Source organism: Poecilia reticulata, chromosome 5, assembly GCF_904066995.2.
Source record: "Poecilia reticulata chromosome 5, P_reticulata-male-v2, whole genome shotgun sequence".
Taxonomy (NCBI): domain Eukaryota; kingdom Metazoa; phylum Chordata; class Actinopteri; order Cyprinodontiformes; family Poeciliidae; genus Poecilia; species Poecilia reticulata.
In genome coordinates, this window is record NC_088834.1 from 5526032 (window position 1) to 5553262 (window position 27231).

At 38.0% G+C, this 27231-nt stretch overlaps 1 protein-coding gene across 12 annotated transcripts in view; it reads left to right on the forward strand.

The window, feature by feature from the left end:
• The window catches only part of nav1b (neuron navigator 1b), a 65631-nt gene that overhangs the window by 994 nt on the left and 37406 nt on the right, over positions 1 to 27231 (forward strand). For 7 of the 12 annotated variants that reach the window (XM_008408985.3, XM_081606871.1, XM_008408988.3 and 4 more), the window contains exons 2-4: positions 1312 to 1416; positions 13297 to 14113; positions 14278 to 14366. In XM_008408985.3, the coding sequence (XP_008407207.1) occupies positions 13332 to 14113; positions 14278 to 14366 (871 nt within the window). In that variant the 5' untranslated portion in view covers positions 1312 to 1416; positions 13297 to 13331. Of the gene's footprint in view, positions 1 to 1311; positions 1417 to 11647; positions 11664 to 13058; positions 13127 to 13296; positions 14114 to 14277; positions 14367 to 21963; positions 23019 to 27231 lie in introns of those variants that run through there. The other 5 variants (XM_081606875.1, XM_081606876.1, XM_081606869.1 and 2 more) reach the window with 4 other exon arrangements.

Genomic DNA, 27231 nt, shown 5'->3' on the forward strand with positions numbered 1-27231 from the left:
TGGGTGCTGAGACACACCCTGTGTACTGATTCCTCCAGCTCTCTCTATTTTGGTGTGTGTCACTTGGGCTGTTGATGCAAAAGACGACAGAGGTTATTAAGCAAAGCAAAACACTCGAGCATTGAAGCATGAAAAACACAGTTAGTATGCAGAGAGAACAGTGAGGTATCAGAGATTTCTTATCACTCCACTTGTTCAGGTCGTACCTCCCTTCAGACCTGCTGATTACTTATCTGAGCCCCTTTAATTATGCAGTGATTTAGCTGAGGCCTGTGCATTAGATCTAATGATAAGGGAAAGAATTTGAATTCCAAGGTCAGATAGAAACAACGTTAAGTGTGTGCAGATGAATTTCATGTTTCTGAATATCCTTTGCACTTTTTTTTCTGTAATCCTCTCTTGTATCCTCTCAGGAGTAGAGTGATTATTTTCAAATTGCTACAGACTCTCGTCATCCTGCAAAGAGATTTAGCCAAAAGCACAAATTTCTCGATTGAGCTTTAACTATATGTCACACCAACAAACCACCCGTTGGCTTGTCTTCACACCACCGTGTGTGTCATTTTGTTGCTCCTGGCACACAATAAATTTGTTCCAGCACATGTCCTTCCTTTAAACTCTCTGCTAAGTTGAGTCATTTTATAAAATTTACCCACAGCACTCACATAGGGGGATTCTCTTAGTCACAGATTGTAATCCTTACTTTGAAGATCTAACGAAAAAGAGTGTGAATTCAACACATCATAGTTCCTGTCAGTCTTTTATTCCTGAACTGACACCTCTGAATCTGTTCCCATTTGGCCCAGATTCTCACTGAGGTTCGCGGTGAGGCAGCCTGTACCCCGTAGGCAGTCGGCTACAAACATGCAGTGACAATTCAAATTAGTCCAGTTCACTGGCTCTGGCAGTGACTCAGGATGGAAAAGATGCATACGCAGCCCGCAATGCTTCGGTGACAGTTTTAAAGAGGCAGGGATTAAAAAAAAAAAGTAAAAAGAAAGCAGAAGACAGATCGAATATTCCATCAGGTATACAGCCCAATTTTAGCTCAGCACTTTTGTTCCGAAGGAAGTAGACTGGAACGATGCCAGGTCCATTTAAAAGGCAAGAGAGCGCGCCTTGTGGCTAAAGTGGTCTGATGCACATGCAGCAACTGCAGCATGGGATCTGTCTAGAGTATTGTTATGCAAGCAGGAGGAGAGCAGCCCCACTTTGATCCAGACATCGGACAGAAGCTGAGATGCTCTGGAGTTGTAAGCTGCTGTTTGGTGTGTCATCAGCAGAGAGACGTTTCTTTCTTTTTTTTTTCAGAAGGACAGAGAGGTGGAGGCTTAACTGCACTGCTCATTACTCAAATGATTTGACCTGCATTCACACTTGACTCTATCACACCAAGTTGTGCCAGCATCATTGCAGGTGAGTGTGAATATCTTAGTGAATTCTGAGAAGAACTATCAGTTTATTAGTTAATTATTAGATCTGGCTACTGTAAATGCATTGTAGGTCAATATGAATTTTAATTGAGTGGATTGCTATGATGAAAAACAGCTAAATGAGTCTGAAGCTTGTTTCACACATGCACACCTTTTTTGTAACTGATGACAAGGAAACACATTGGTTTTAATGTGTGAATTACCCCCACCAGGGTTTTTCCCTGACACTTTCTTACAAAGGTGTCAAAAGACTGAACCATGCATCACTTTCAAATGTCTAAGCTACTGCAAACATCAAAGGACAGATGTGGTCAAACAGGAGGCTTAAAGTTAACACATGACCAATTTTTTAGAATAAGACAGATTGCATAATTACACAAATTGCCTTGTTCAACATTTTTTTCTTGTCCACATTAATGAGCTGCAAAATGTTATCGTCTTAGCTTGCTTAACATGAATTTTTGAACAAGGTGCACTGAAAGAAATACAGTCAAACTGTTATGTAGCCTTCTTTATCTCATAATAAAGCAGGCCTTATTGGGTTTATTAGTTACATGTGGTAACTAATAAATACCACATGCATTTCCCACTAATAAATACATGTGGTATTTATTAGTGGTAAATACCACATGTGCACTGCAGCTCTTCTTGTCATTTCCACAGACAGGCCTGAATGAAGTTTGGGAGACAAAGAGTAAGCAATATAACATCTGCTGTTGCTTTAACGGATTGATGAACCTTTTAGTTTATCTCATTAAAAATGATTCAAGCAGGTGCATCATAGCAGATGCAATCTAAATAATGGAGGTATGTTAATGCTTTGGATGACTCAGATAGATGCAAACCTGACAAAAATACAATTCAATTTAGGTTAGTCACACATAACCAATATATAACAAACGTCTCGATGTGCTTTATAAGACAAAAAAAGGTTTAGTTAATATCCAATTTTATGGAATCCATTTTCATCTTTTTTTCTCATTTCAATCTGAGCGCTTCCAGATTCAATTTAATTTATAGTTACTGTTTATTTGATCTAATTACAATACTTTCAGATTCAGTTAACAAAAAAAATACTTTGTAGGAAAATGTAAAATAGGAAATCAGCAGATTGCATCAGATCTTTGCTTTAGTAGATTCCATAATCCTGAACAACGACAAGGAAACAGTGGAAAGGAAAAAACTCTTGGAAGAAACCTCAGGCAGTTCCAGACTCAGAGTATGATTCAACCTGCTGGGGATAAAACATGGACAAGATGTAAAGATGACTCTTTGTTCTATACAGAACATCTTTAGTCCTGCCTGGGATCTAGTATCATGTGTTCAGTAATTGCTGGAAAGGCTTGCTGACTCACACTATATGCTGGTTTAAGGGTCTAACGCACTAGTTCTGTTTTCTTCGTCTTCTTAGAGAGATTTGACTATTGTTTAAGCATTTTAATGAAAATATCTACTTTATAGTGTTGTTTTAGCATTTCATGGCTACTTGTTGTCATTATGTCTATCCAGGAAACTATTTCCATTGAAAATGCTCCAGAAGTCAATGCTAAGCAGCTAAGTTGTCAACAGAAAAGAAAATTAGCAAAAGGAGAATAAAATCTGCAGATTTATGATCTTATTTATATCACCAAAGATTAAACTATGCTGGACAAATAGTTTTAGCAATTTTATCAACCTCTGAGTTAAAAAAAACAACAAATTAACTTGACAAAGTGTCACATAAAAGAACATTTTTTTTCCAGTTTTGTCAATAGACACAATATATAAAGGTATGCAGAGATGTTGGGGCTAATGAGAGACAGTTTTAGCTTTTGTTTTTGTTAATTCTGAGTAATTTCTTGTCTGATCATTTTGCAGGTTGATACAATTCCCTAGATGATAAGCTAACATTTAGATGCATCATTTGCCACATTCACCATCTTAATTTTCTAATAGGTAATGTTGCTAAGGCTGATGTGAATGTTATTTGCTTGGCAGTCTTCTTTTAACATGTATGCTATCAATATGTGCACATTTGTTAAAACAAACAATTTATGACATTTTAGAAGGCTAAGTAAACAGAATATTTAGCAACTACTCTCATGTCAATCTGATCTTTATTTATTTTTTTTACAATGCACATAAAACATATTGAAGAACCAGAAATGGCTAAAGCAGCCGCTAATGCACACAATACAAACCATAAAGTAATTTGATTCAATGCTGGCATTCCATCCACAACCAAGAGGAAATACCACTAATGTTGGGTGATGTCAGTGCCAATAAAATAGATCCATCATGTGTGCAACTTGCTCCATTTTGGAACTTAACTTTCAATTGCCATTCTGAATTATAGGTATGAGAACACATAAATAGTTCTCTGTGGTCTATCAGCATGTACAGTGACAGAGTTGGTGGTTAAAGCAAAATGTGCTGCTTGAGGCACAATTCTGTCTTGTCTGTCCTGTTCCAGACAAATTTAGACCCGCAGGATTTGCAGACACTTTACAGACACTTTGCATCCTATTACATCATTCACTCACAGACACAGCAATATAGACTTGGAGAAAATCCACATCAGATTTCAGATTTCTTCTGAAGGGAATTTTTATAAACATAAAACAACTAGTATGTGCAAAGATGTTACAAAGCTGCCTTTTAAATGCCGTAGGTTCTCATACTCAAAGGACAAATTTTGCTTCTTGTAAATGCCACGTCTGTTTGAGTCCTGAATCTAACTGTGTGTATGTGGCTTGTCTTGTTTGGAAAATCTCGTCCCCAGACACGCTCCACTGGTGGACATGTTCCCCCTTGGCGAACCGAAAATGACACGCCTTCCGACCACAGAAAGGCTGATACATATTTTATATGAAAGTATTACATAACAAAAAACGATGAAGTTTAGGATGACAGGTAACAGAAGTAGAAGGGAGTGGGTGACTTATTGCAAAGGACATGGATTCATCTTTGAATCTAAAGGTTGCTAGAGGCAAATCCGTCATATAAGATCTACTGTGGCTAAATGTCAGGGGTAAAGCTCTCTGCTTCACTTCTGGGTTTTTGAAAGTAATACCTTATTGAAAATACAAAATTATTATTATTGGAGGTTAAGCAGTCAAAAATATTAGTCCATATTGACATAAAGGCATTATAGTTTTGCTGAAGATTTGACAGCTGTAGATCCATGTCCCACATCTCCCATTCCACAGAATTCCACAACTATTGAACAAGGTCTGGCGTTCTATCTTCAGAGCTTTGTGACACTGAGGTCATCAAGGGATGGATATGTGTTGTAGCCATTTATGTTGAAAGTTTTGTAAATCGTAAGCTCTATCAATTTAGTTTTTCTTTTTAATTTTTATATTTGGAATAGTTTACATTAAATTGGTAACTTTTAGACCAAACATTAGGTGTGTGGTGGAGGTACTTTTGTTTGGAAAATATCTGGTGTGATGACTGGAGTTTTTTATAAAATGACTTTTTTGACCTCTTTTCGAATTTGAAACATCAGATTAAGTTAACTTTCATTTTCAACTAAGTTGTAACAGGTTTTTAGTACCGTATTTTCCGTACTATAAGGCGCACCTAAAAACCTTCAATTTCCTCAAAAGCCGACAGTGCACCTTATAATCCGGTGCGCCTTATATATGGACCAATATTGAGCCACAACAGGTCTAGCAAGTACGGCAAGCAGCCACCGACTTCATTTTCGCCCGTAGAAGAAGAAGCGCGCGGTGCATGCTGGGATTGTTGTCAGAACGCTGGTTTGTTAATGAAGTTTGACTGACTTATCTACCTACCGACCGTCTAGAATCAGGTCGTCTGCAGGTCATTTAGCACCACGTTCTCCACCAACAAGCTGTGAGCGAATGGAGAAGGGTGACCATCGTCCGGCCACACACAGTCGCGGAAGGCTCTCCTCGCCAACCGGAGTCGGACTGTTTTGTTGACTTTCCCTTTAGTGCAGCTCCATCTAGTGGATGCATAACATAACTCCAGCCTCTACTGTAGCGTCTATTCTATGCGGCTTATAATCCGGTGCGCCTTAAAGTGCGGAAAATAAGGTGATTGTTTTGTCTATATTTTTGCAAGACGTAAAGTATATATACTTTTTCAAACAATCAAGCTGGAAGAACCAAAGCACAGGTTGCCATCTACAGCCTTTATTGGAAATGTTTGGTTTTGGAACTTAGAAGGTCATCACATACTTGATAGCAAAACATTTTAAGCAGGTCATGGCATTTTAAAAATCCTCATTTGGTACTAATTGCTTAAACAGGTGACAAGACTGTTTCCCCTAATTCTTATCAAGGCAGGATGATTATGTGCCTTTATGTTGTTTATGCCAAATTCTGACAACCATCTAAGTGTTGCAGCTGAAGACTCTTTCAAACAGCAACTATTTTTCTTGTTTTTGTCCAAGTTTGATGAGGCCAGGCATTTTGTTGCCTTTATTTTCCATTCATAGCTGGCAGTCTGAGTTGCAGTCAGAGTAAAAATCTGGAGCTGTAAACTATCTGCTTCAAAATGGGCAACAGTTGGGATGCATTTAGAGATGCTATTCCAGATAACTTGGTTATGGCAAGTCGCTATTTGAGCTACTGTTGCCGTTGTATCATTTTGATCCTGTCTGTCCTATCTCCTCCTAACCTTGACATCAAGACATTTTCATCCTCCCAACTGTCACTCCCTAGATACTTTTTCTGTAAAGAAAATCATATTAGATCAGTTGTTTATGAAGTACTCACACCAGCCTGTCTTTTACCCACAACCATCCCTTTTTTTTTGGAGGCTACCTTTGAACACCAGTAAATTGGCTGTCATACTTCTGGATGCCATTTGATTGGTTTGTTCTGTATTGATGTCAACAACAGGCATACCTAATATTGTGGCTTTTGAGTCCTTCACAAAAAAATCCTTTGTTACATAGTTGTGTTTCTGATGTTAAGAGTTTATGTTTTCCTGATGCTAATTGAGAGATTTACCAGGAGGGAGTGAAAGACCTGGTACAGAATGTACTGGGCAAGGAAACAACCGATTCGTTGCATATGTGGTAATTAGAAAACTAGAATCTGGTATGAAAGACAATCAGAGGAAAACAATAAAATAAAACTCAACTGGTCTTCATTAAATGTAAGAAAAGTGCCAAACTGACAATGTCTGACAAAAATGTGAACATGTTGGTGCATATCAAGGCACATGTTGTAATTTCTACATGTTGTAGAGTGCTGACATTTTAATGGAGAGCTGAAACAAAGCTAAACCAGACATTGATCAAAACTCATAAAAGATATTGATCTTTTGAAAACACAAATCAGACAAAGGATGACGAGACAAACCCCATGCTTAACTTGGGAACATTTAGCTCCACATCTGAAAGTAAAGTTTGTCTATCTTGTAGCAGAGCAACATCTCTTCATCTATGCAACACTGTAAGTTCTTGAGAATAGATGTAGGCTACCAACTTGTATGATAGATAAAAAAATTCAGAATACATTTTTTTCTGCAATTATGTTACTTTGCATTTTTGTTGTGACATAATAAATAAGGAAATTAACACCATACCGATACAATTAGCATTAACACTTAATCGCAATGGGTGAATTAAACTTTAAAATGTTCCCCTTGCCTACAGCACACATTTTATTATGGAACACCTAAATGTTAGAATTTCACAAGTTGTTTTAAGCTCCAGCATTCCTTTTAGAGCACATGTCGTTGTAAAGGTTATTTTAAGCAAGGTCAGTAAGTCCATCTTATACTGACGCTAGAAACTTTGTTGTGCTCTGATAAATTATTTAACCTAGCCTGAAAACAAAAGAAAAGATGGACCCTTAAAGATAAGCATGCAATCTTGAGTGGTTCATGAAGTTGGATCTAAAATCCCTAAAGCAAACTACAGCCTGCTGCTGCGGTTATGCTGCTCTTATGCAACTGACACAGTTTTCTGAGGTGAAATCAAGCCTGTCCAGAAATAACCAGCATTTACATACTCCAGCAGAGTGATGTCTAAAAGTTGGGACAATTTTTCCTGCTGGATCTTTGGAATTGAGTATTTTAAAGCCAGAGACATAATGTGCATTGCATCTAAAGTGGAGTTGCACAGACCTCATTTCTGCAACACCTAAAACAGAATAAGTGATTCCCTCCATGCATAAGCAACATCACCTTTATCCAAGAAGTCTAACAGCAAAGACTGAAGTGGTGCGCCAATTGAATTTGTATGCAAATATTTTACATGAGAAATACAAAATATGCCAATATAAGCCAGTAGGGGGTTCAGAACTCAGTTACCTCCAGCCAGAAATGTTTGAAGCTGTTGACTTGAGCAATACTTTATTTGTCAAATAAAGACAAACACAAATAACTTCAAAGTGCATTTTTCTATGTTGCAAATTATTGGCTGCATGTAGAAAACTAATGAACACTTTGGTGATAAATATCAGATTTACTGTGAATTTTGCTCCATGTAGAAAAAAGCTTATTTTAGCCTAGTTTCCCCAAAGGAGTTTACAAAGTGCTAACATGACTCACAATTTTGATAATTTTCTGGCATTGCTTCATGGTAATCAATCAATTAAAGTGACTTATAGTTAATCCCTTTAATCAGTCATTAGAACAATCCACTCTAATCTTGGATGCCAGAAAAATACCAAAATAAAAAAGCTACAATGTTAATTATTCATGTTGTTATTTTAATCTTTAGCTATAAAGGAACAAGACATTGTTTAACAGTGCATAGCTCTTCAACTGTAAACAGATACACACTGCGGATAAGTGCCGCAGCAGAGTGCTGTAATTTTGTTAGCATGTATGATGGACTAAAAGAGAGGGAGAAGGACTATTATTGACATCAGAGCTACAATGTTACTGGGAAAATCTGACTAAAATATATACTTGTCAGGCTACAAACACTGAGGACATGTTAGAAATGTAGAAGGCTTATTTTACCACTGAAATGTAACAGCTTTATGAAATCTTTAAATTGTTCTTATTTAAAACAATTAATAATAAACACATAGACGTTGAGAAACATGCATGTTTCAAAGCAAAACAGAGAACAAATTATGAGATGTCACCCAGTTGGAATTTTTTTTTTTTAAATAAGAAGAGCCATTCCTTCATTGGAATGGCGAGACTGATTGCATGCTGTTAATCAGTCTCATGTTCCATCAGTCCATGGCTTTCCCTACAGAATTTCTCTATGACAAAGCTGGGGCATAAGGTAATTGGGAAAAGGAAGAATCTGGGACTTAGTGCTATATTTATAAAAGATCAAAACTCTTCTAAGACTAGATGTCAGCATATTCAGCTAAGTTATCTTTTGGTTATGGGCTACATTTTTATGCCTGCAATAATTAGACTTTGCCAGCCAATAACCTGCAGTATATCTCACAGTAAGCTGACAGTCTGCAAAAGGTGAAACTTCATAGTATTTGGACCCTGGTTAGAACTAAGGATTTTATTTTATGCTTTAAAATAGTTGATTACCGTAGATGCTACACTCCTGATTAAAATCATATGAGAAGGGAAGAAATTGGTGCTGCAATATTATTGCAATAATATTGCAATATTACTGATGCTGTCTGCAGCCCAACATCCAGAAGAGAAGGAAGGGGTTAAGGAACAACAAAAGACCTTCAACAGCTATGCCTCAACTTGACCATTGGAAGAGCACCAAATATATGAGACACAGAAAGGTGGAAGAAAATACTCTGGATATTTCTCATGGCTTCCATCACTACTGGCATGATAATGAGTTCTACTTCTCCTCTGTAATATTCATTGCAAAGGAGAAGGTAACGTTATGATCTGGAGAGACTTTTACTTTAGAACAATTGAGCTTGCAAATGCACAGGGGCTTGAAACCTGTGAGCCTGTGAAGATGTTTCAGATATTGCATTCCTTGTGGTGATCACTGAGTCTGTAGGCAGAACAGCACAGCAGAACATAATTTCACTCTTATTGGCCGTCTTTCATGTTTCACTCATCTTAATAATATTAACATGCTTTTGAGGGAAGTTGTCAAACACAAATGTGAGTTCCAGACCTTGAATGCCCTTTCTGAAGCAATCTTCACCAAACAAAGCAACATTTGGTGAAGCAAAAGCCTACTGAATGATCAGTTTATATCAGCAAGTGAATTTGTAATGTTTTGCTTACATTGTTGGATTGCCTGCTGCCCAGAGTTCTCTGAGATTTTGCCCAGGTACAAATATTTTTGTGGCAACATGCTATTAGTTCTTAGAAGTATCTTCGGTTGAACCCCCCGGGGCTGGGATTATACGGTTGGTGAAAGCAGAGCAGTTCGGGCTCCTCTTTGCACTGACTCCATGCTCTCACTGTATGTAAAAGAAAAAAAGGAGATCAAAGTGACACTCAAGCTGTGACAGAAACATGAGCACCACGGGGAAAACTATGCATGATGTCACCAGACAGACTGAAATATGAGTCACGATAATCTGTCTGGTCATAATGGATGAAATGTGTGAATGACTGCCGGAAGAAAAGGGGAAAAACTGGATGAAACATTAGAAGCATCACTCGCTTGTTGTCTCCTAGCATCGATCCACCCCCACCCTCTCTAAAGCTCCATGTGGGTCTAAATTGTGTTATTGTAAGCTGTAGCCCACTGTTAAGTGTGGGTTGGCTGGTATAGGAAAGTTGGCTCCACTGCAACATGCTGCTGCCTCTTCTTTGTCTCTGCATGGAATACTGACTGATTGACCATTATTAAATCAGGTAGGAAAATTAACTTTAACCTTTTTGCCTATGTTTGCAGCATAAGAAAACATCCAAATTCAAATTATTCTGCAAAGTTAGCAAATTAGCTGTCAGTTTTTTAAACTATTTTTAAGGGTCTAAAGTAAGGCTACTGATCATTTTTGCTTGTAGCTACTAAATTGGGTTGAGTTGAAAGTTGAATTTTCCTCATTTGCAGGAGAGACATTTCAGAACTTACATAACAGAATGAATATCTGTTCTGTAAAAGAATGCAAAGCTAACTCTTGGGGAAAAAAAAGGCTAAAATCCCCAATTTATTCAAAAGGTTGTAATAGCAAATCTAGACAACATACATTTTGTGGATAAAATGAGAAAAGGAGAAAATGTCAAAGTCTTGCCTCCTGGCAGCAATTTAAAGCACAGAATGCTTTCTTCCATCTGGAGGGAAATACATTGTTATTATATTGTGTAACTAATTGTATTTAGCACGGCAACAGTTAGCAAAACACACTGCACCCACTTGGAACTACTTGGTAGTCTCCTGTGGTGGGATGTTATTGCCATCAGCTGCAATTTTTCTACATAAACTAAAAGCTGCAAAAAATATTTATCAGGGAAAAATAATTAGAAAATTCACTAACTCAGATAACTTTGATAACTATGTCTTATTTATAAGTTAAGTCGACCCAGGGGAAATCACTGTATAGTAATTCAAATTATTTATTTCAGATTTAAATGAAAAAGAAAAATGATTAAACACTAAAGTATTTGCTTGTCCCAAAGACAAACTCAAATATTTACACAAATCTGTGTGGGTTTGCTGTAAAGACTGTAGTGCAGTAATTATAACTGGGAGTCAGACATCCATTTATGCTTTACAGTTTGTCAAAGACAGCGAGCTTTCACTTAGGATTTATGCTGCACTAAATGCAGTGAAACAGCTGCACATTCCAGGAAGTCTGCTTCACAGAGACATTGTTGAACCACATGACCAACTGAGTGAAAGCAAGCATAAGTGAGTAAAAGAACAGAGAGCAGACAAAGGTAAAGCAAAGATAATATCATGTACAAAAGGCTTAAATGTCTGGATTCCAGACTAGCCACCAGTTTAAGTTCCTCAACTCAGAAAACTCAGTCATATGATGTTTATATAATCTTCACTTGCCTATCCTTGGAGTTGTTCTAAGGAAACAAACTATTATGTCATTTAAACGAGGGTTAAATAAACCCCTTCTGAGGACAACTAGTTTCATTTAGTTTTGTCTTAAAATAAAAGGTTGTCAGCAAAAACCCAAACATAAATCAATCAAAGCTCAGTTGTTTATCTAAAAAAAACACCATATGTTTTAACAGCTTCACCTAATGTATTCTTGGTCCAACGTCCACGTCTCCAGTGGGAAACATGCTGTGAAGACCGGTGGCAGACTGACACCACTTGGCTTGTTCTGCAGGTGGGAAATGCTCCTTTCAGGCCATGCCAACTCTGTTTGGACCAGGAGGCAGCGCCTCTCCAATACAGAGATAATGGTGAGGACGTTAGTGGTTGCACAGTTCCATACCCCTTTATCATCCATCCATCCACTTTCTTACACTCTTGTCCCTATCGGGGTCAGGAGGGGTGCTGGTGCCTAAATCCAGCGAATGTTTTGGGCGAGAGGCGGGGTTCACTCTGGACTGGTGCCAAACTGTCGCTGCCCCTTTATTATTCGGTCATTAAACCCAAAATCTGAAAAGTCCTTCAGAGCAAATTATTATAAAGAGTTAAGGTTATAGATAGCATGTTGTCACAACCAAGAGGAGACCAACATTGTACAAATTGTTATATTTTCAGCTGGTGCAGTTCACTTTCATACTGCACTGTGTCAAACAAGCCAAACTCTTTGAAGAAACCTGTTCATCACATTACCAAAATGTAAATAAAAATGGAGTGGCAGGAGATTTCAGCAGTTGTAGGATTTATTAATTTTTGTTGTTGTTGGAGAAAGACCACGAGACATTTCTCTTACTAGACTCTATCGTTTGTTTCAGTTGCAGCCACATATGCATTTGAATGCTCTTGAGTTCACTTGAACTGAACCAACTCAGGTTTTTAGGTGGGGCAGGATTTATTGTTTTTGGTCCATATCAGAGTTAGGTTGCACATTATACCTCCCAAAACGAAAAGGATTTCCAGGCCAAGGAACTAGAGTTCAATTAAAGCTGACTAAACAGGACTGGTGTGAATGAAACCTAATCAATATTCAACAGTTGGCTTTGTCTTTAAAAGGATTTTATATTAAACACATACAAACCAAGTACCAATACCTATTTAGGAAATTGCAAGCAGATTGATTAATTGTACAGTTGATTAAAAAATACTAGTAGTAAGATTGCTTCTGTAGAAAAGAAAATGTTTTGTTTTTTTTTTCATCAAGAGTCTACCAAATCTACCAAAAAAGTGAATGCAGCATGACATTTTAAAGATATATTGTAAGCAGGGTAAGATATATGTGTTTTGGACAGGAGCTGACTGCAGACTTTGCAAAAAAAAAAGAAAGTCTTTAACCTAGTTCAAAAAACTGAGCAATAATAAAACAACTGCTTAGATTAGACAAAAACTAATCAACAAGCCTTAGTTAGTTACTTTCAAAGTAATGGTTTAAAACTGCTGCTTTAAAGTAGTACTTTTTAACTTTGTGCAAGGCCTCACTGTGCTATGATGCTAACGCTAGCTCAAATGTGGTTAGTATAATTATGTGGAGATTCAGCTTCAGCTGTTTTCATTTTTGTTCTCCTTTCCCACTTCGCTCCAAATTATCTTATCTGTGTCAAGGATATTACAAAAAAAATATATAAAGTACAATATTTGTTTTACTGTAGATTTGCTTAATCATAAAGTTTATAATTTTTAATAAAGCTGTTATCTCCTTTAACTGTCTTAAGATGGGACTACAACCATAGCTTTCCACTTTAGCTGTAATGGATGACAACACCATCCAGAATGAAGCATGGCGAGATATTCCAAAACATTTTAGGCAGCAAATTTCACTTCCTTGTTTTAATGCTATAAGAAATGATTGTTGTTTTTCCTTAAGTAATCACAACAGTTATCAGATTGACCTTTCCTGATGCACTTTGTGTTGTTCCTGTCCATATTCAATTTCAATTCTTCTTTTTTTAGATTTCTCTTCAGTGATACAGTGACTCCCACTAGCCATGAACAATGGAGCCAACATCAAAGTTTTATCCCAAAGGCAGAGTGATGCAAGCGTCAGTTCAAGTCTCCCTTTACCTCAGACCATGATGCCTCTGCCAAAGATGGATTCCAAACAGTACAGCAGCCTCCCCGTTCCCACAATGCAGTATCAGCTCTCCTCCAGACGACAACTTGCATATTCTTCATCATCTGTTTCCTCAGATCCTGCAGACGTGGTGAGAGGCAAAGTTTTAAAAGCTAACCTAATGCAGCAAAAGATCGGTATGTATTCTAACAGAGGCCCAGTCGGTACAGAGCGAAGCAATGGAACATGTTCGGCGTACAGCAGCCCTCAGATTGTAAAAAGAGACGTTCCACGTTCCAAAGACACATTGGACCTGCGAAACAGTGTATTGACACACAAGGCTTTGAGAGACCTACAGCTCAGGAGAAACACCAATAAGAACTGGACTTTTGGAAAGAGTCGTCTAAGGAGTGTAGACAACGCGCAAGAGGGGGACACCTTACTGAAGCACTCAGCTAACTTTTATCCAGACCGAGAACGAGGACGTTTCCTTTATACCAAAGGGACAAATGGGAATGAAAGATCACGTCCTTCTTCTGCTGGACAGGAGCACTTCCAAAGAGAAGTGAGGAACATCTCAAACCAGGACTTGGGAGGTTTTGTGGGAGATTTTATTGTTAATAAACCAAAAGATTCTTACCAGAAGTTTAACATGAAACGAAGAGGGAGCGAGCCAGGAAAAATCAACATGGCTGCTGTTGCTCCATTTAGATTCAGGTGAGGGCAGTATTTCACCTTTTTTAAATTAGAAAGATGAGCTCATATATAAAAAATTTTATTGAAATTTGATTTTAGCACCTCCTAAGCCTTTGAATAAAGAAAGCTAAATATAGACTTATTTTATGATATGCTGTTTGAACTGTTCTTGTGTTCGACTACAGGTTTCAGGTCAGTGAGGGTTCAGATGCTACACTTGATGATCTGAGTGACTGCTCCTCTGATTCCATGGAGGTCTGCTGTGATGATTTAGGTGAGTCTGGTGCCTTTGGCAATTCATATTTGGGAATATTTGGCTCACTCAAGGTTATGAGCCAGAGGCAGTCTTTTATAAGAATCTGTGTGGTTTCAGAAATTTCACAGGTTTTCTCTAAGTTTCTAATGAACCCCTTGAAAAAGGAATACTTCTTTCCACAAATTCAAGTGATGTGTCTTTAAGGCCCTTCAGTATTAAGATTACATATTGTTCTGCTATTGCAATTTTACACTCAATTCAAAAATAGCAAGGGGAAATTTGAATATATGCAACGAAGAATAAGCGTTGTAAATCTGAAGCATCTGTGTTTTTAGAGGAAAGTAATCACTTCTGGAACTTCATTGGGGCACCTTTTCTTAAATAGAGATAAAAGAGGAGAAATAAAGTAGGATGACCCTGGAATAAAACAAAAGAGACTACAAAAACCTTCATTGGTGGTGAATTCACCTCCTAAAAGGAAAATTTGCCACAGTTTCAATTGAGTGATTTAGATCAAAACCCATTTAAGTCAGAATTGCCTAGTCAATAAAAAAATATATGGCAGGTCTTAAAAGTTGCTATTCATTGATCTTCTTCTTCCAGTTGAAGTAAGCTTGAATTCTATTGTGAAGAAGACAATCCCATTCTATGTATCTGCAAGGCGAGGAAGGACTAACTCTAAATGCTTGCAGTTGTAATTGCAGTGAAATGTGGTTCTTTTAGCATTGAGGTTGTGTGATACAATATGAAAATCTTCAATGAGTATTTATGCCCAAGTACGAACACTTGAAAATTCTTCTTAGATGTTCAAGGTACTTTCCCCATTCCTCTACTCATCCCAAAGAAGTTTATTAGAAGAAAACAAATTTTACACACTTCACTGAGGTCAGCCAGTTGGTTATGCAGAACACAGTTTTTCCATTTGTGTTTTATTGCATCCTGTAACACCCAAACTTTTACAAGGCTCACTGCTGACTGTTCAGCATGGCTGTTTTTCTCGCAATGTCTGTCTTCGACGCGCAGCCAAAGCTTCACGCTGGCTGTGCTGTCTGTTTTGTGCATCAGGGTTTCCTAAAATACTCCACGTCTTTATGCACTTAGAAATAAAAAGAAAGAAGAAAAAAAAAAGAGAGTGCTGGTAAATGGCAGATTTCTCAGAACCACAAGGCATTCTTAATGCAATATTTTCTTTTTGTTTTTTATATTGTTGTTAAAAGCTAAATATGTGGTGTGACTTGAACCATGTTGCAACTCTGCAATCCACACAATTTACAAATCCAATTACAAATTGAGTTTGTATTTGTCTTTGTCAATACTTGCTAATGTTGTTAAATGAATTCAAGTCACAATTAGCCGAAGAACCTGAGACAATCCAATCAATTAAGTTTAATTAGAAAAAGAGATTACAAGACTACTGTAAATAAAGGAAATTGATTTAATGTTTGAGACCTCCCAGTAAAAGCCTTAGCCAAAGGATAGATTTAGCATTTCACATTGCTGCAAACCAACTGTAATTGGATCAAGCAAATATGATAACACTTTGAAAACTCTAAATGCACTGATTTGTTTAGAGTTTTCAAAATGCTTTCATGGTGGCTTGATCCAGTTACATCTGGTTTGCAACAAATATATATATATACACATAACTTTTAAGAGCAACAAGTGTGTACTGGCGTACTGTAGTTCTTGCCCAATTTAAAATAAAATGTTGCATTATTAAAGCAGTGTGATATGCAAAGGTCTTATTGCAACAATGAAATATTTTATAAACAGCAATAAAACTTAAAACTTGATCATAACAAGCTCTAAAAAGTTGTTATTGCCCTGATTCACAGTCTAATTAAATAAAACATAAAAAGAATTTTAATGAATTCTAGAATTGTAGACAAGACTGCAGTGTTTCAGGCTATCGCTTGTGTGTTGGTTTTTAGTGTGTGTAATCCATGGAGGAGAGGTTAGAAATGATGATCCTCTCCGCCGTTGTGATGACTCCCTGCAGTAATTTCCTCCCACCCTGGCTTCTCTTGCTCTCCCCCCGTGTAATCCCACCATAAAGGATGCTCTAAAATATATCTTCTGCAGATTTGGGTGATCTCTCTTATGGTTGTAAAATGGTTTTAATGTACCAAGAAGCACTCTATAAGAGCAACAATGTTTAAAAGTTATGGATCCTTATACATTCAACCAATAATTTGTTTTTCTGATGATTGGGTATTGAGTTAATGTCCACAAATAACATGCTAACGTCTCAGGTGACACAAAATTGGTGAATGTGTGTATGCAACACCGTTGCTCTGGTGGAGTTTGTCTATTTATCGATGCTTTTTTCCTTTGTCATTAGAACTACATAAAGCCTGGAAAAGGTCAAAATATAAAATAGCATTTTTTTTAGGTTTACATGACGTTATAATGTAATTTCTCATCAAGAACATATCTGTATAATCAATCAACCAATCAAATTTTATTTGTATAGCACATTTCAGCAGCAAGGCATTTCAAAGTGCTTTACATAATTAAAATAAAAACATCATGTGACATTGAATAAACAGTGAGAAAGAGAAAGAGATTTTAAAAAAAGATAAAAACCTTAAAACCCGCACCTCTTTTAGGACTTCAGTTAAACGTTGTTTAACTGGAACTCTAACCCTCTGGAACTTTAGTCAAATCACCGTTTGACAAGGACTCCAACCTCAGCTGTTTTACAGGTTTCTGGAAGTTTGTTCCAAATCTGTGGTGCATAGAAACTGAATGCTGCTTCTCCTCGTTTGGTTCTGGTTCTGGGGATGCAGAGCAGACCAGAACCAGAAGATCTGAGGGGTCTAGACGGTTGATACAACAATAACAGATCTTTAAGGAATTGTGGTGCTAAACCGCTCAGTGTTTTATAAACTAACATCAGTATTTTAAAGTCTATTCTCTAACCTACAGGGAGCCAGTGTAGGGACTTTAAAACTGGTGTTATGTGCTCTATCTTCCTGGTTTTAGTGAGAACGCGAGCAGCAGCTTCTGGTTCAGCTGCAGCTGTTTGATTGATTTGTTAGTCAGACCTGTGAAGACGCTGTTATCAATGCGGCTAAAGATAAACGCATGGATGAGCTTCTCTAGATCGTGCTGAGACAAAAGTCCTCTAATCCTGGAGATCTTCTTCAGGTGATAGAAGGCCGACTTTGTGGTCTTAATGTGGCTCTGAAGGTTCAGGTTAGAGTCCATCACTACTCCCAGGTTTCGGGCCTGAACGCTGGTTTTTAGTTGTAATAACTGAAGCTGCGCATTGATTCTGTTTCGCTCCTCTTTAGGTCCAAAGACAATAACTTCAGTTTTGTTTCTGTTCAGCTGGAGAAAGTTTTGGCACATCCACACATTGATCTGTTTTAAGCATCTATTCAGTGATTGGATGGGTTCAGAGTCACCTGGTGACATCGTGATGTAGAGCTGTGTATTATCCTCATAATTGTGGTAGCTAATCCTGTAAAATCATGCATGTTTGAGAAATTTTTGGTATAGTCATTTGTGTTTGTAAAACTCTTGGTGGGACAAAGTGCTGCCTTTGAGGATGTAGCCCCTCCTCAGAGTTTCCAAGCGTCAGTGAGAGCACCCCTTCCCTTCTACTCCTCCACTAAGCTCCTTCAGACTAGCCAGCATTAATTAGAAAACACCTGGTGGAACTGAACATCTGCTGAGCTCATTATGTAAACTATTACTCAGTCCAATTTTCCTATAAACGTTTGTAGATGGTTAATAGAGGAATGTTAACTTGATGATGTGCTGAAGGCAGAGTGCTGGAAAGCACAAGGACTCTTTAAAGAGACAGAGGCCCAATTTCAAAGCATTAAGTTGCAAAATCAAATTTCCTTTAAGTCATGTCTGATTTGTACAGCATTTTTATTACAAGTGAAGGTGACATATTTACTTTATTGTGCTACAAAATTATACAATGTTGCTGGGAAAAAAATACTCAAGATTGCCCCTTCAGAACTGTGAATGACATGTATTATCACAATAGACAGTGTTTTTTAATTATATTGTGTAATTAAATAATTAGCTGCGCAAATTGTTTTTTTAAGTAATGTCACAATTAACACCATGTCTGAGGTAATTGGGAATACACTGAAATCAGAATATTTTAACAACATGTCTGGTATAAAATGTGTGCCTGATGACCTCACCTCTTTGCACTGAGGAGCATGAAAGCCTCTAACAGACATCCTAATTATCTTAGTGACTGAAGGCCGAGAGCCTCCAGCCAGTCTCCTCTGGGAGAGACCAGACAAACAAATGAGCTGTCCTTCAAAGAGAACGGACAGCTTTAGGGCTGAGACTGACTATTTTGATGGGCAGGTCGGATTTCATGTCTGGGACTAAGAGCCTTTTTTTCACAGTTGAGTGGTGAGATGTTTCTTGGTTAACCATCAATCTGGTGCCAACTGCGAAGTGGTTGAAAGGTAAAATATGGACTTTTTATTTGTTGTTCTGAAAGGAAAGAAAAAAGCACTCAGGCATGATTTCTTTGAAATGAATTATTGATGGTAAGAAGGCTCAGTTGTTGCAGTCAAATTAATCACTCTTTAACCTGTTTGAATTACCTTTGCTGTCATTTCCTGTGAATTTTCTTTTACAAAAATGTTGATCGAAACAAAATAAATAAATGAGAAACTCCTAATCCCTCAGGCTGGTTGCATTCCAGTCAGTTCACGACTTTCACTGGAGGTTGTTGTTGAGGTTACTGCACCACATGAACTATCATGTGACCTTTTAAAACTCTTCATGTGCCTTTAGCAATTAGCTTTTCATGAGAAGATTTAATAGTTTGGGGAGAGGGGTTACAGATAAATACTTAAAAAGTAGACAGTGAGAAGTTATCACACAACTGTTAGAAAACTTGATTCTTCAAAAATGCAACTTCTCAGGAAAGAAAAGTATATTGCTTCTAAATAAATAAATTTACATTGTTTGGTTATAGTTGCATATCTTATACATGAAAAAAAATCTGAATACATTTATTAATGGATTTGAAGAGTAATGCTAAAGATATTTATGATTAATTTTTTCTTAAAATCTTACATTCTTCTAAATTTTTAAGTTTAACTTACTGATTTAACAATTATTTATTCATAGTAGCTGTAGTTGCCATAATATTGATTGAAAACAAGAAATCTGAATTTGCTCTGAAAAATCTGATACCTAAGACACAGTTAAAGAACTCTCTGAAAGATGTTAAGAAAAACATTTCAAAATATGTTTAAATCTTGTCTTGGGAAGACAAGATTTAATTGTCTTCCCAATTAAAATCTTTAAATCTACTTATTTGGACAATTTTCAAAAATGTTTACCTCTGGAAAAGTATATAAAAACTGTCAAAGAATTTTGTCGGTGAAAGTTACAATTTGATTAAGCCCGAATTGTGACTGCAATGAGTCAACTGATGAACCTGAAGCTTGTTTTCTTTAGAATGGTCTTCTGCCTTAGACTTCTACACTGCCATAACTAGGAACGAGTACATTTCCTTTCTTTTTTTCTTTTATTTTTTGGTTTTCCCCCTTAGAGCACACGTGAAGGTCTCCCTAATGTTACTCATTTCATTACATCATAGCAGCTGAGAAGCACAAAACTGATCACATCTGCTGACCAGGGAAATGTTCAGGAGACAGCTGTGTGACTGTGTGTGGACACGCACTGATGTTCCAGAGTCACATGGACGGCCAGCTGGAGAACGTAAATCAAACCCAATTTTGGAAGAAATGAAAGATTCTACTCCACCCTTCCCTCCTGAGGCTTGGCTGCGACTGCGTGTTCTCACTTTGACTGAATGAGCAAAGCGTTTTTACACATGATTCATGCTAAACCCTCAAAATTAAAATTACTAACCAAGAGTGTGTGGCCACCTCACTGAGTGAGGGTGAGGGAGTAACGTTATTGGGATTTTTAAAATTTTGTTTTTGCACTTACATTTTGCTTTCATACGGAAGCGCATTGCTATCACGCAGGAAAAGTGTGTCTTACCTGTCATAAAATTAGTTGTGTGAGCATATTTTGATTGCAATTGTTACAACCAATGTTTAAACATTTAATGGTTTAATTGTGGTCTTCATAACAACATTTTTTTAATTTCATCTCATTTATGGCAGTGTGCTGGAACATTATAGTAAACAACAGAAATTGGACTTATCAAATTAAACTAAATGATTTTATTTGGTTTTGTATGCACAAAGTATACAAATATTAAATATAAATATATTTAAACAACTATTTGACTTCTATTATTAATAAAAAGGTAGCATATCTTTTTTTCAGTCTGTTGTAAACTTTGTGTGCAAAAACTGCAGGAATTAGTTCTGCTGCAATGTATTTGCTAATCCCCACCCTGAAACAAATCAGCTATTCATCACAGGAATGAATATAAGGTCATCATTGGTGTTCTTCAGTCAGCAGAAGAGCAAACTCGTGATGTCGAGAAACAAATCTTGTCTTTGTTTCCACTGACTAATTCCCAGATTACAAAATTAGTGGAGCTTAAATCACACCAGGTGCCTTAAAACCCAAATAAAGAGAGCAGTGGAGTATGGTGAAACCTTTTGTGAGAGTTGGAAAGTCTCCTCTGGACATGGCAGCTAGCAGTAATGAAATCACATAGATTTGTGACATGTAGCATGGTCTCCTCCCAGCATAAAAATGGTTACTGAACATGTCCTAGCATGATCGAAGGCTATAAATGTGGGTTGTGTCATAGTAGCCTGTGGAAAAGGTAAATGTGTCTTTGTCATCTGTCTTTGAGCACTGAAGTCTGGCGCAGATGACATGCAGGCTGCTAGAGAGGGCGGTTTCCATGGAGCAGTCTTGCATTCGAATGCCGCAGAGCCCCCGGAATCTTCCTGTGCCCTTCGGGACACTCTGTGGAATATCTTTGGCAGAAAATTCCCTGCCGTAATATCTTAACTGTATTTTTAATTTACCCATGCTATTTTATTGTGCAAAGTAAATACATTTAAAAGTGACGTAGAAGATTTTTCCAAAGTGCAGTTTTGGGCACTTCACTTGCTTATGCTGGCACATCTTGTCATTCACTCTCTTATTTGGCAAGCTGCAGGGTTTTTTTTTGCATACATAATCTTTCACTGCCTGTGTTTATGTAGAAAACAGCTGGAAGGCAGTGGAGAACTAGGCAGCAAATGATTTATAGGGTAGGAATTTTGGAATAGATATCATAAGGAAGCTCAGACAGGATCAAGAGATAATCTGGTTGCTCCAGTTGTTACACTGTGTTGAATTATGACAGTGATTATAATATGTGCTATATTTTGCAGCTATGCATCTGAATATCTATTCCTTTGATTATTAATTCATCAAAAGTATTGAACAGTGAACCCTATAGGTGAAGAGGGGGAGGGGAGGAACAAAGGACTCACAGAAAATGGTGGGAAATCAAGATATGTTAGAGAATAATTGCATGCCGGTGTTAAAATCCATCCTCTCGTTGCTCACTTGTGTTTGACGTATTCTGGTGAGAGAAGGTAAAGCATCTTTAAACCAAAGAAAAGGGACGGGCGGAAGGAGGATGGGAGGGAAGGCAGAGGCGAAGGAGAGACAGCAAAAAGCAGAGGGGAGGAGGGAGTGCTGTTGCGTGTGCCTCCGCTGTCATTCTGCTGCTGCGCGGTTCGGCGGCAGGAGGGCGTGCAGAAGGGAGGAGAGTGGAAAAAACGGTGAAGAGGAGGACAGAAAGGAAGGAGAGAAAGGGAGCGCCTGGGCTGCACTGCAGCTGCAGCAGCTCGTCAGGAAGAAAGAGGGAGATAGAAGGATACAGAGGGAAGGAAAAGAAAGCAGAAGGATTGTCTTGGAGGGGGAAATTTACATGCATGATTCCACACAAGGAGAGGAGTTTGACTAAGGAAGACTGTTTTCCCCCTCCTGATGCATTTTGATAATGGTCTCATGGAGGAGGCGTGCTTGGGAATAGTGTGAAAAGCAAAGAAGGAGGTTTGAAGATGGAACGGACGGATAGCACCAAGGCATACGGCCAAGCAGATGGCAAAGGAGTAGGCATGGCAGCTAAGAGGGCCAAGTCTGGAGTGCCCCAGAGCACACAGCGTGGGGAGCTGAAGGTTTATCGGGCTGGCAGTTCTGAGGGCAGGATACCAGTGCCCTCCAATCTTCGTAAGCAGAGGTCGATGACAAACCTGGCTGTCCTCACTGATGCTGAGAAGAAGCTGCACCTATATGAGCCAAAGTGGTGTGATGACATGGCCAAGCCTGGAACAGGGCAGACCAAGACCAACAAGCCAAAGACCACAGGGGGTGGCAGTAGTGCCGGCGGGGGTGCCCCCCTTTCTCGAAACCTATCCAAATCTGAACATTCACTGTTCCAGGGAAAACCCAAGCCCTTCAGCGCCCTAGCTGCTCCCTCTGCCCTGAGCAAGCAGAGTCGGATACCTCGTGGTCCATTTGCTGAGGTGAAACCTTTAAGCAAGGCACCTGACGACGGAAAGTCAGACGATGAAATCCTCTCCAGCAAAGCGAAGGCCATCCCAAAGAAAGCTGGAGCCGGAGCTGGAGGAGAATCGGGCTCCAAAGCCCAGGGAGAGGAAGGAGGAGATAAGCCTTTCCTGAAGGTGGACCCAGAGCTGGTGGTGACAGTACTAGGAGACCTGGAGCAGCTTCTTTTCAGTCAGATGTTAGGTAAGTAACGTGGACAGTAGGTTTGGGTGTCGTACTACGAGCTAGAAGCACTCATCATGGTATCCCCTTCTCTGCACCACGCCCCCTTTGATACAGCAACACGGCACCTGCTTCTGCTGCAGGTCGACATTTCTCCTGAGCGAGTTTTTTTTGCAGTTCACCAGGGGGAGGGAGCACAGCATGCTGGTCTTCCTTTTGTTTTATTGAATGGTATCTTAGCTGAACTGTTTCACAGAAAGATGAGCAGATAGTCGGACATCATGGCACTCCATTGTTCATACTCTTCCCACATGTGGCTCAGATGTCTGATGGCCAAAGGCTTAAATTATGTGAAATGTGCTCACTTGCTAAATTAAACATTACAAGATGACTTCATAAAGCCTGGGGGGTTGTGAAATGATTACCAGCAGATTGATTATCTTTCTAAACCTCTCTTTTACTGGAACATGTGTTGGAGGCTCAAGGCTCCATCCAGATATCCATCCACGCTTCCAAATAAAAAGATGTTGACAAAAAATGCTGAGAACAAAATTTTGCCATATTGAATTCCTTTTTCAGACACATATAAACCTCTTCTCAGCTTCAATCATCTCCAGAGTTAGGACAGTTGGTTTACACCCTCTCTACTACTGTGATGATGTAGGTGTAGGTCAGGTTTTTGGATAGACTTCATACATGAAAAGAGGATTTTAATCATCCAAGATGGTGATTAGGATTCTGATGGCTGATTCTTTTGTGTTTTCTTTCTCTTCACACATGCAGAGTCTTTTGTATTCACTGGCAAGTGGAACATTATCACCTGTAGTCACATCAGAGAACAAAGCATTATCTTTGGAAATCTGCCAGATGTTGTTTAACACAAAGCCTGCTTTACATGCACTCGGTCTTTCCTAAAATAAAAAAATGAATAAGATGTTTCAGCTTTTATTTTACTTAAATACTTAATGTTACATTTAAAACTGCATGAAAGGAATGCGATTCCCTATAAATATAACCAAAGAGAGAAATTTTATAATGCAATACCACTGATGAACCTGGATTACTCGATTGATTCATCTACACAATTTCATGCACCGCGATAGTAGAGCAACATTAAATCTCATACAGACAAGCATGCTTTTGCTCACATGTGATTTACTTTGTATCATCAACATGACTCCTCAGGCCTTTTAACGAACACATCTGTTGCAATTCGACATGTTACCCATGCCTCATTAACCAGTATAGGAATCAATCATTCAAGTTTGTTGCAAATTATATACCAGCCAGTGAGAACTGTAAACAACACAGGGCAGATGGCATCATCCACACTTCCATGTCCTTTGTGAGACTGCAAGGAATTGTAGCACAAGAAGAGTTTTTCCCTGTTTCCAGATGCCTGAAAGTTTTAAAGATTATTTGCAAGTACATCAAGGGTCCTTCATTATTGAGTTCAAGTACGGAACTGATTATTTGTAGTAAAGAGGAACATGTCATGGTGTGAAATGTGCCAATCAACCCAAAAGCAACAAAAAATGTTGAAGAAAATGCTTACTGAAACTGGCAGGTGAGTGTCATTATCCACAGTGAAAGAAGTTCTATATTAACTTGCTCTGAAATGTCCTTCAGTATAGTAGAAGCCATTGCTATAAATGCAACATAGCAAGGCACAATACATTTTGCAAATACATTCAGAGCAAAAAACTAACTTATGGAGACTATGTGAAAGCAGGCTCTGTGGTCTGATGAAACCAAAGGTGTAATGATCATGATCGTAGGTACATTTGTGGGGGGAAAGGACTGGCAACATTGGATTGTATGGGTGTTAAGGTCAGCTGTGACTTTAAGATGCTAGCTATGAAAGTTAAAGCTCAGTCAAAAGTGAGTCTGTCACCTGGAAGTCACTCAATATGCCACCAGGCTGACTGAAGGACAACAAAATCTATGTTGTGAAGTGGCCTTCACAAAGCAGAGTTCAGTCCCAAAGAAAGTTTGACTGAACTAAAAAGTCCTGTGCAAACAAGGTGACCCATAAACTTGACTTATTCACATCAATCCTACGCTGGGGTATGTAGAAGGATCCCTAAAGGCTTTGATCTAAATCATAATGTTTTTAAAAGTGTTTATAAAAAAATGTTTATAAAGGTCTACATTTGAATAAAAAAAACTGGAAACATGTCATTTTATTTTACTTTTAAAAGTGATTCAAACAAGAGCCTGTTGTTACTAGTGCGTGCAAATATGACTCACTGTTACAGACTTGTTAATGCAATGTCGGCTTGGCAAATCAAGACCTTTCAAAGATGGAAAACCTGACTGTTCAGAATGCTGATGTGGCTGCTTGACCTTATTTTGTATGCACAAACATATCTGACCCTAATCTTGGGTGACCCTGCAGTGCCAACCCTCTTAAAGTACATCTGGACGCATTTACCTGCATAACCTTTATCTTTTGCTTTAGAAACTTGCTTTGTGCTTTTCATACCAAAACTCTCCTTGTGGATTATGGCGCAACTCTATTATGAAGGACAAAAACAATAGGCCAATACCATAGTTCACTTTAGATGGTGTTTATTGTGCTCATCATCAGGTGAAAAAAAGTTGGAGAATCTGTGAAGCATATTGACCATATATGTCCAGGTAGGTTTAAAAAAAAAAAAAAAAAACGCGGTACCTTCACAGCAGCTCAAAAGTCCATCACCATCAGTGTGACCTGTTTGGAAATTAAATTCAGTTTCAGGGTTGACGAGCCCTGTTTTATAGTCACAGGCTCTGCCCACAAGAAAACACAACAGAAACAATTACTTCTAACTCAGATAACTATCATCAAAATATACAAAATGAAATAAGCATAACACTGAAAAAACAGAAACCTGTAACCAAAACGGAATACTCAACTTAATAGAAAACACTCAATTAATACCATGTCCTGATTATGTCATTACGTCGTCACGCGACTCCCTCCCGGTTGCCTTTTAATCCGGAAATAGCTTAGTTGAATATCGGAATCGGGAAAATGTTTGACACTGAAAATATGCTAGGATGGATATAACAGCTGAGGCAAGAACACTGTGTGTACACCTCTGGATGTATCGCGTCAGTTTGTGCTGAAACCAAAAAGTAAGTTAACGGGGGTGCGTATGTTTGTACGCTTGCATGTCGGCACGGACTTTACTGTAGGACTGCGTCGCAGCTCGTGACATCACATAAATCAAACCAAATTACAATAGTTTCTGTTTTTTCACATCGTTTTATGAAATGTCTAATTTGATCACTATTCTTAAATGTACTTTTTAAAATTTAGCAGTTGTTAGTGTCTGTATTTTGCTTTCATGAAGCAGAGCAATAATTCAATTCTGAAAGACACCTTTGACTCACTCTATTAGCTTGAGTTAAATAACTTAACATCCAGTCAGCATGCATGCTACTGTAAGTAGCTTTATATTTATGGCCTAATGTACATTCAAGGCATTGTCAATGCCTTATATTGAGCTGCTTCAGCTGCATACCTTATAATGAGCTTCCTGAAAGAATGCTTTTACTTCTCAACATAGAAGATCTCTTTGTTTTCCAGCATAACATCAAGAATTGTGTAGTTAGTTAATGGTCTCATTTATTAAGCTGTCCATGTAAATTTATGCTTCAATCATAGGGATAAAAAAAAAATCAAAATGCTGCCTTTGCAATGTGAACATAAAAATGTACTGAATTTGTGCATTAGTGGACCAAAACATCAGGTCCACTTCACTCCACTTCAGATAAGAAGTGTGAAAACATTTTCAAAGTAACTGTGTTTTTGCAGCATTGAATCCTTGAACAACGTGTATTATTAGAACAGACCAATTGTTGAATGCAAAGTAAAAAAGAAAAGGAACAACCTCATTTCATAATAATTGTCTGGGATCTGCCATCTCAGATCTCTGTTATAATAGCCTTTATTTGTTACAGTGGAAAGGAAAATGGGACAGAAAAATAGTCGACATTGTTTCAAACATTAAAAACGTTCTGGAGTCAGAAATGTTTACTTACATATTCTCAGGTAAAGATAGCACATTCAACATCAAATGTATGTACAATTATGTATTTGGCAATGTTTACTTTTCCTCAGTGTTTTCAGAGTAAATATGTATACATTAATGTTTCAATTTATCCCCAATACTAAAATATTTGGTATTTGCCCCAAAAACAATAAATACATTTTTAAAGTAATAATTTTGAAAGCAAACAAAAAAAA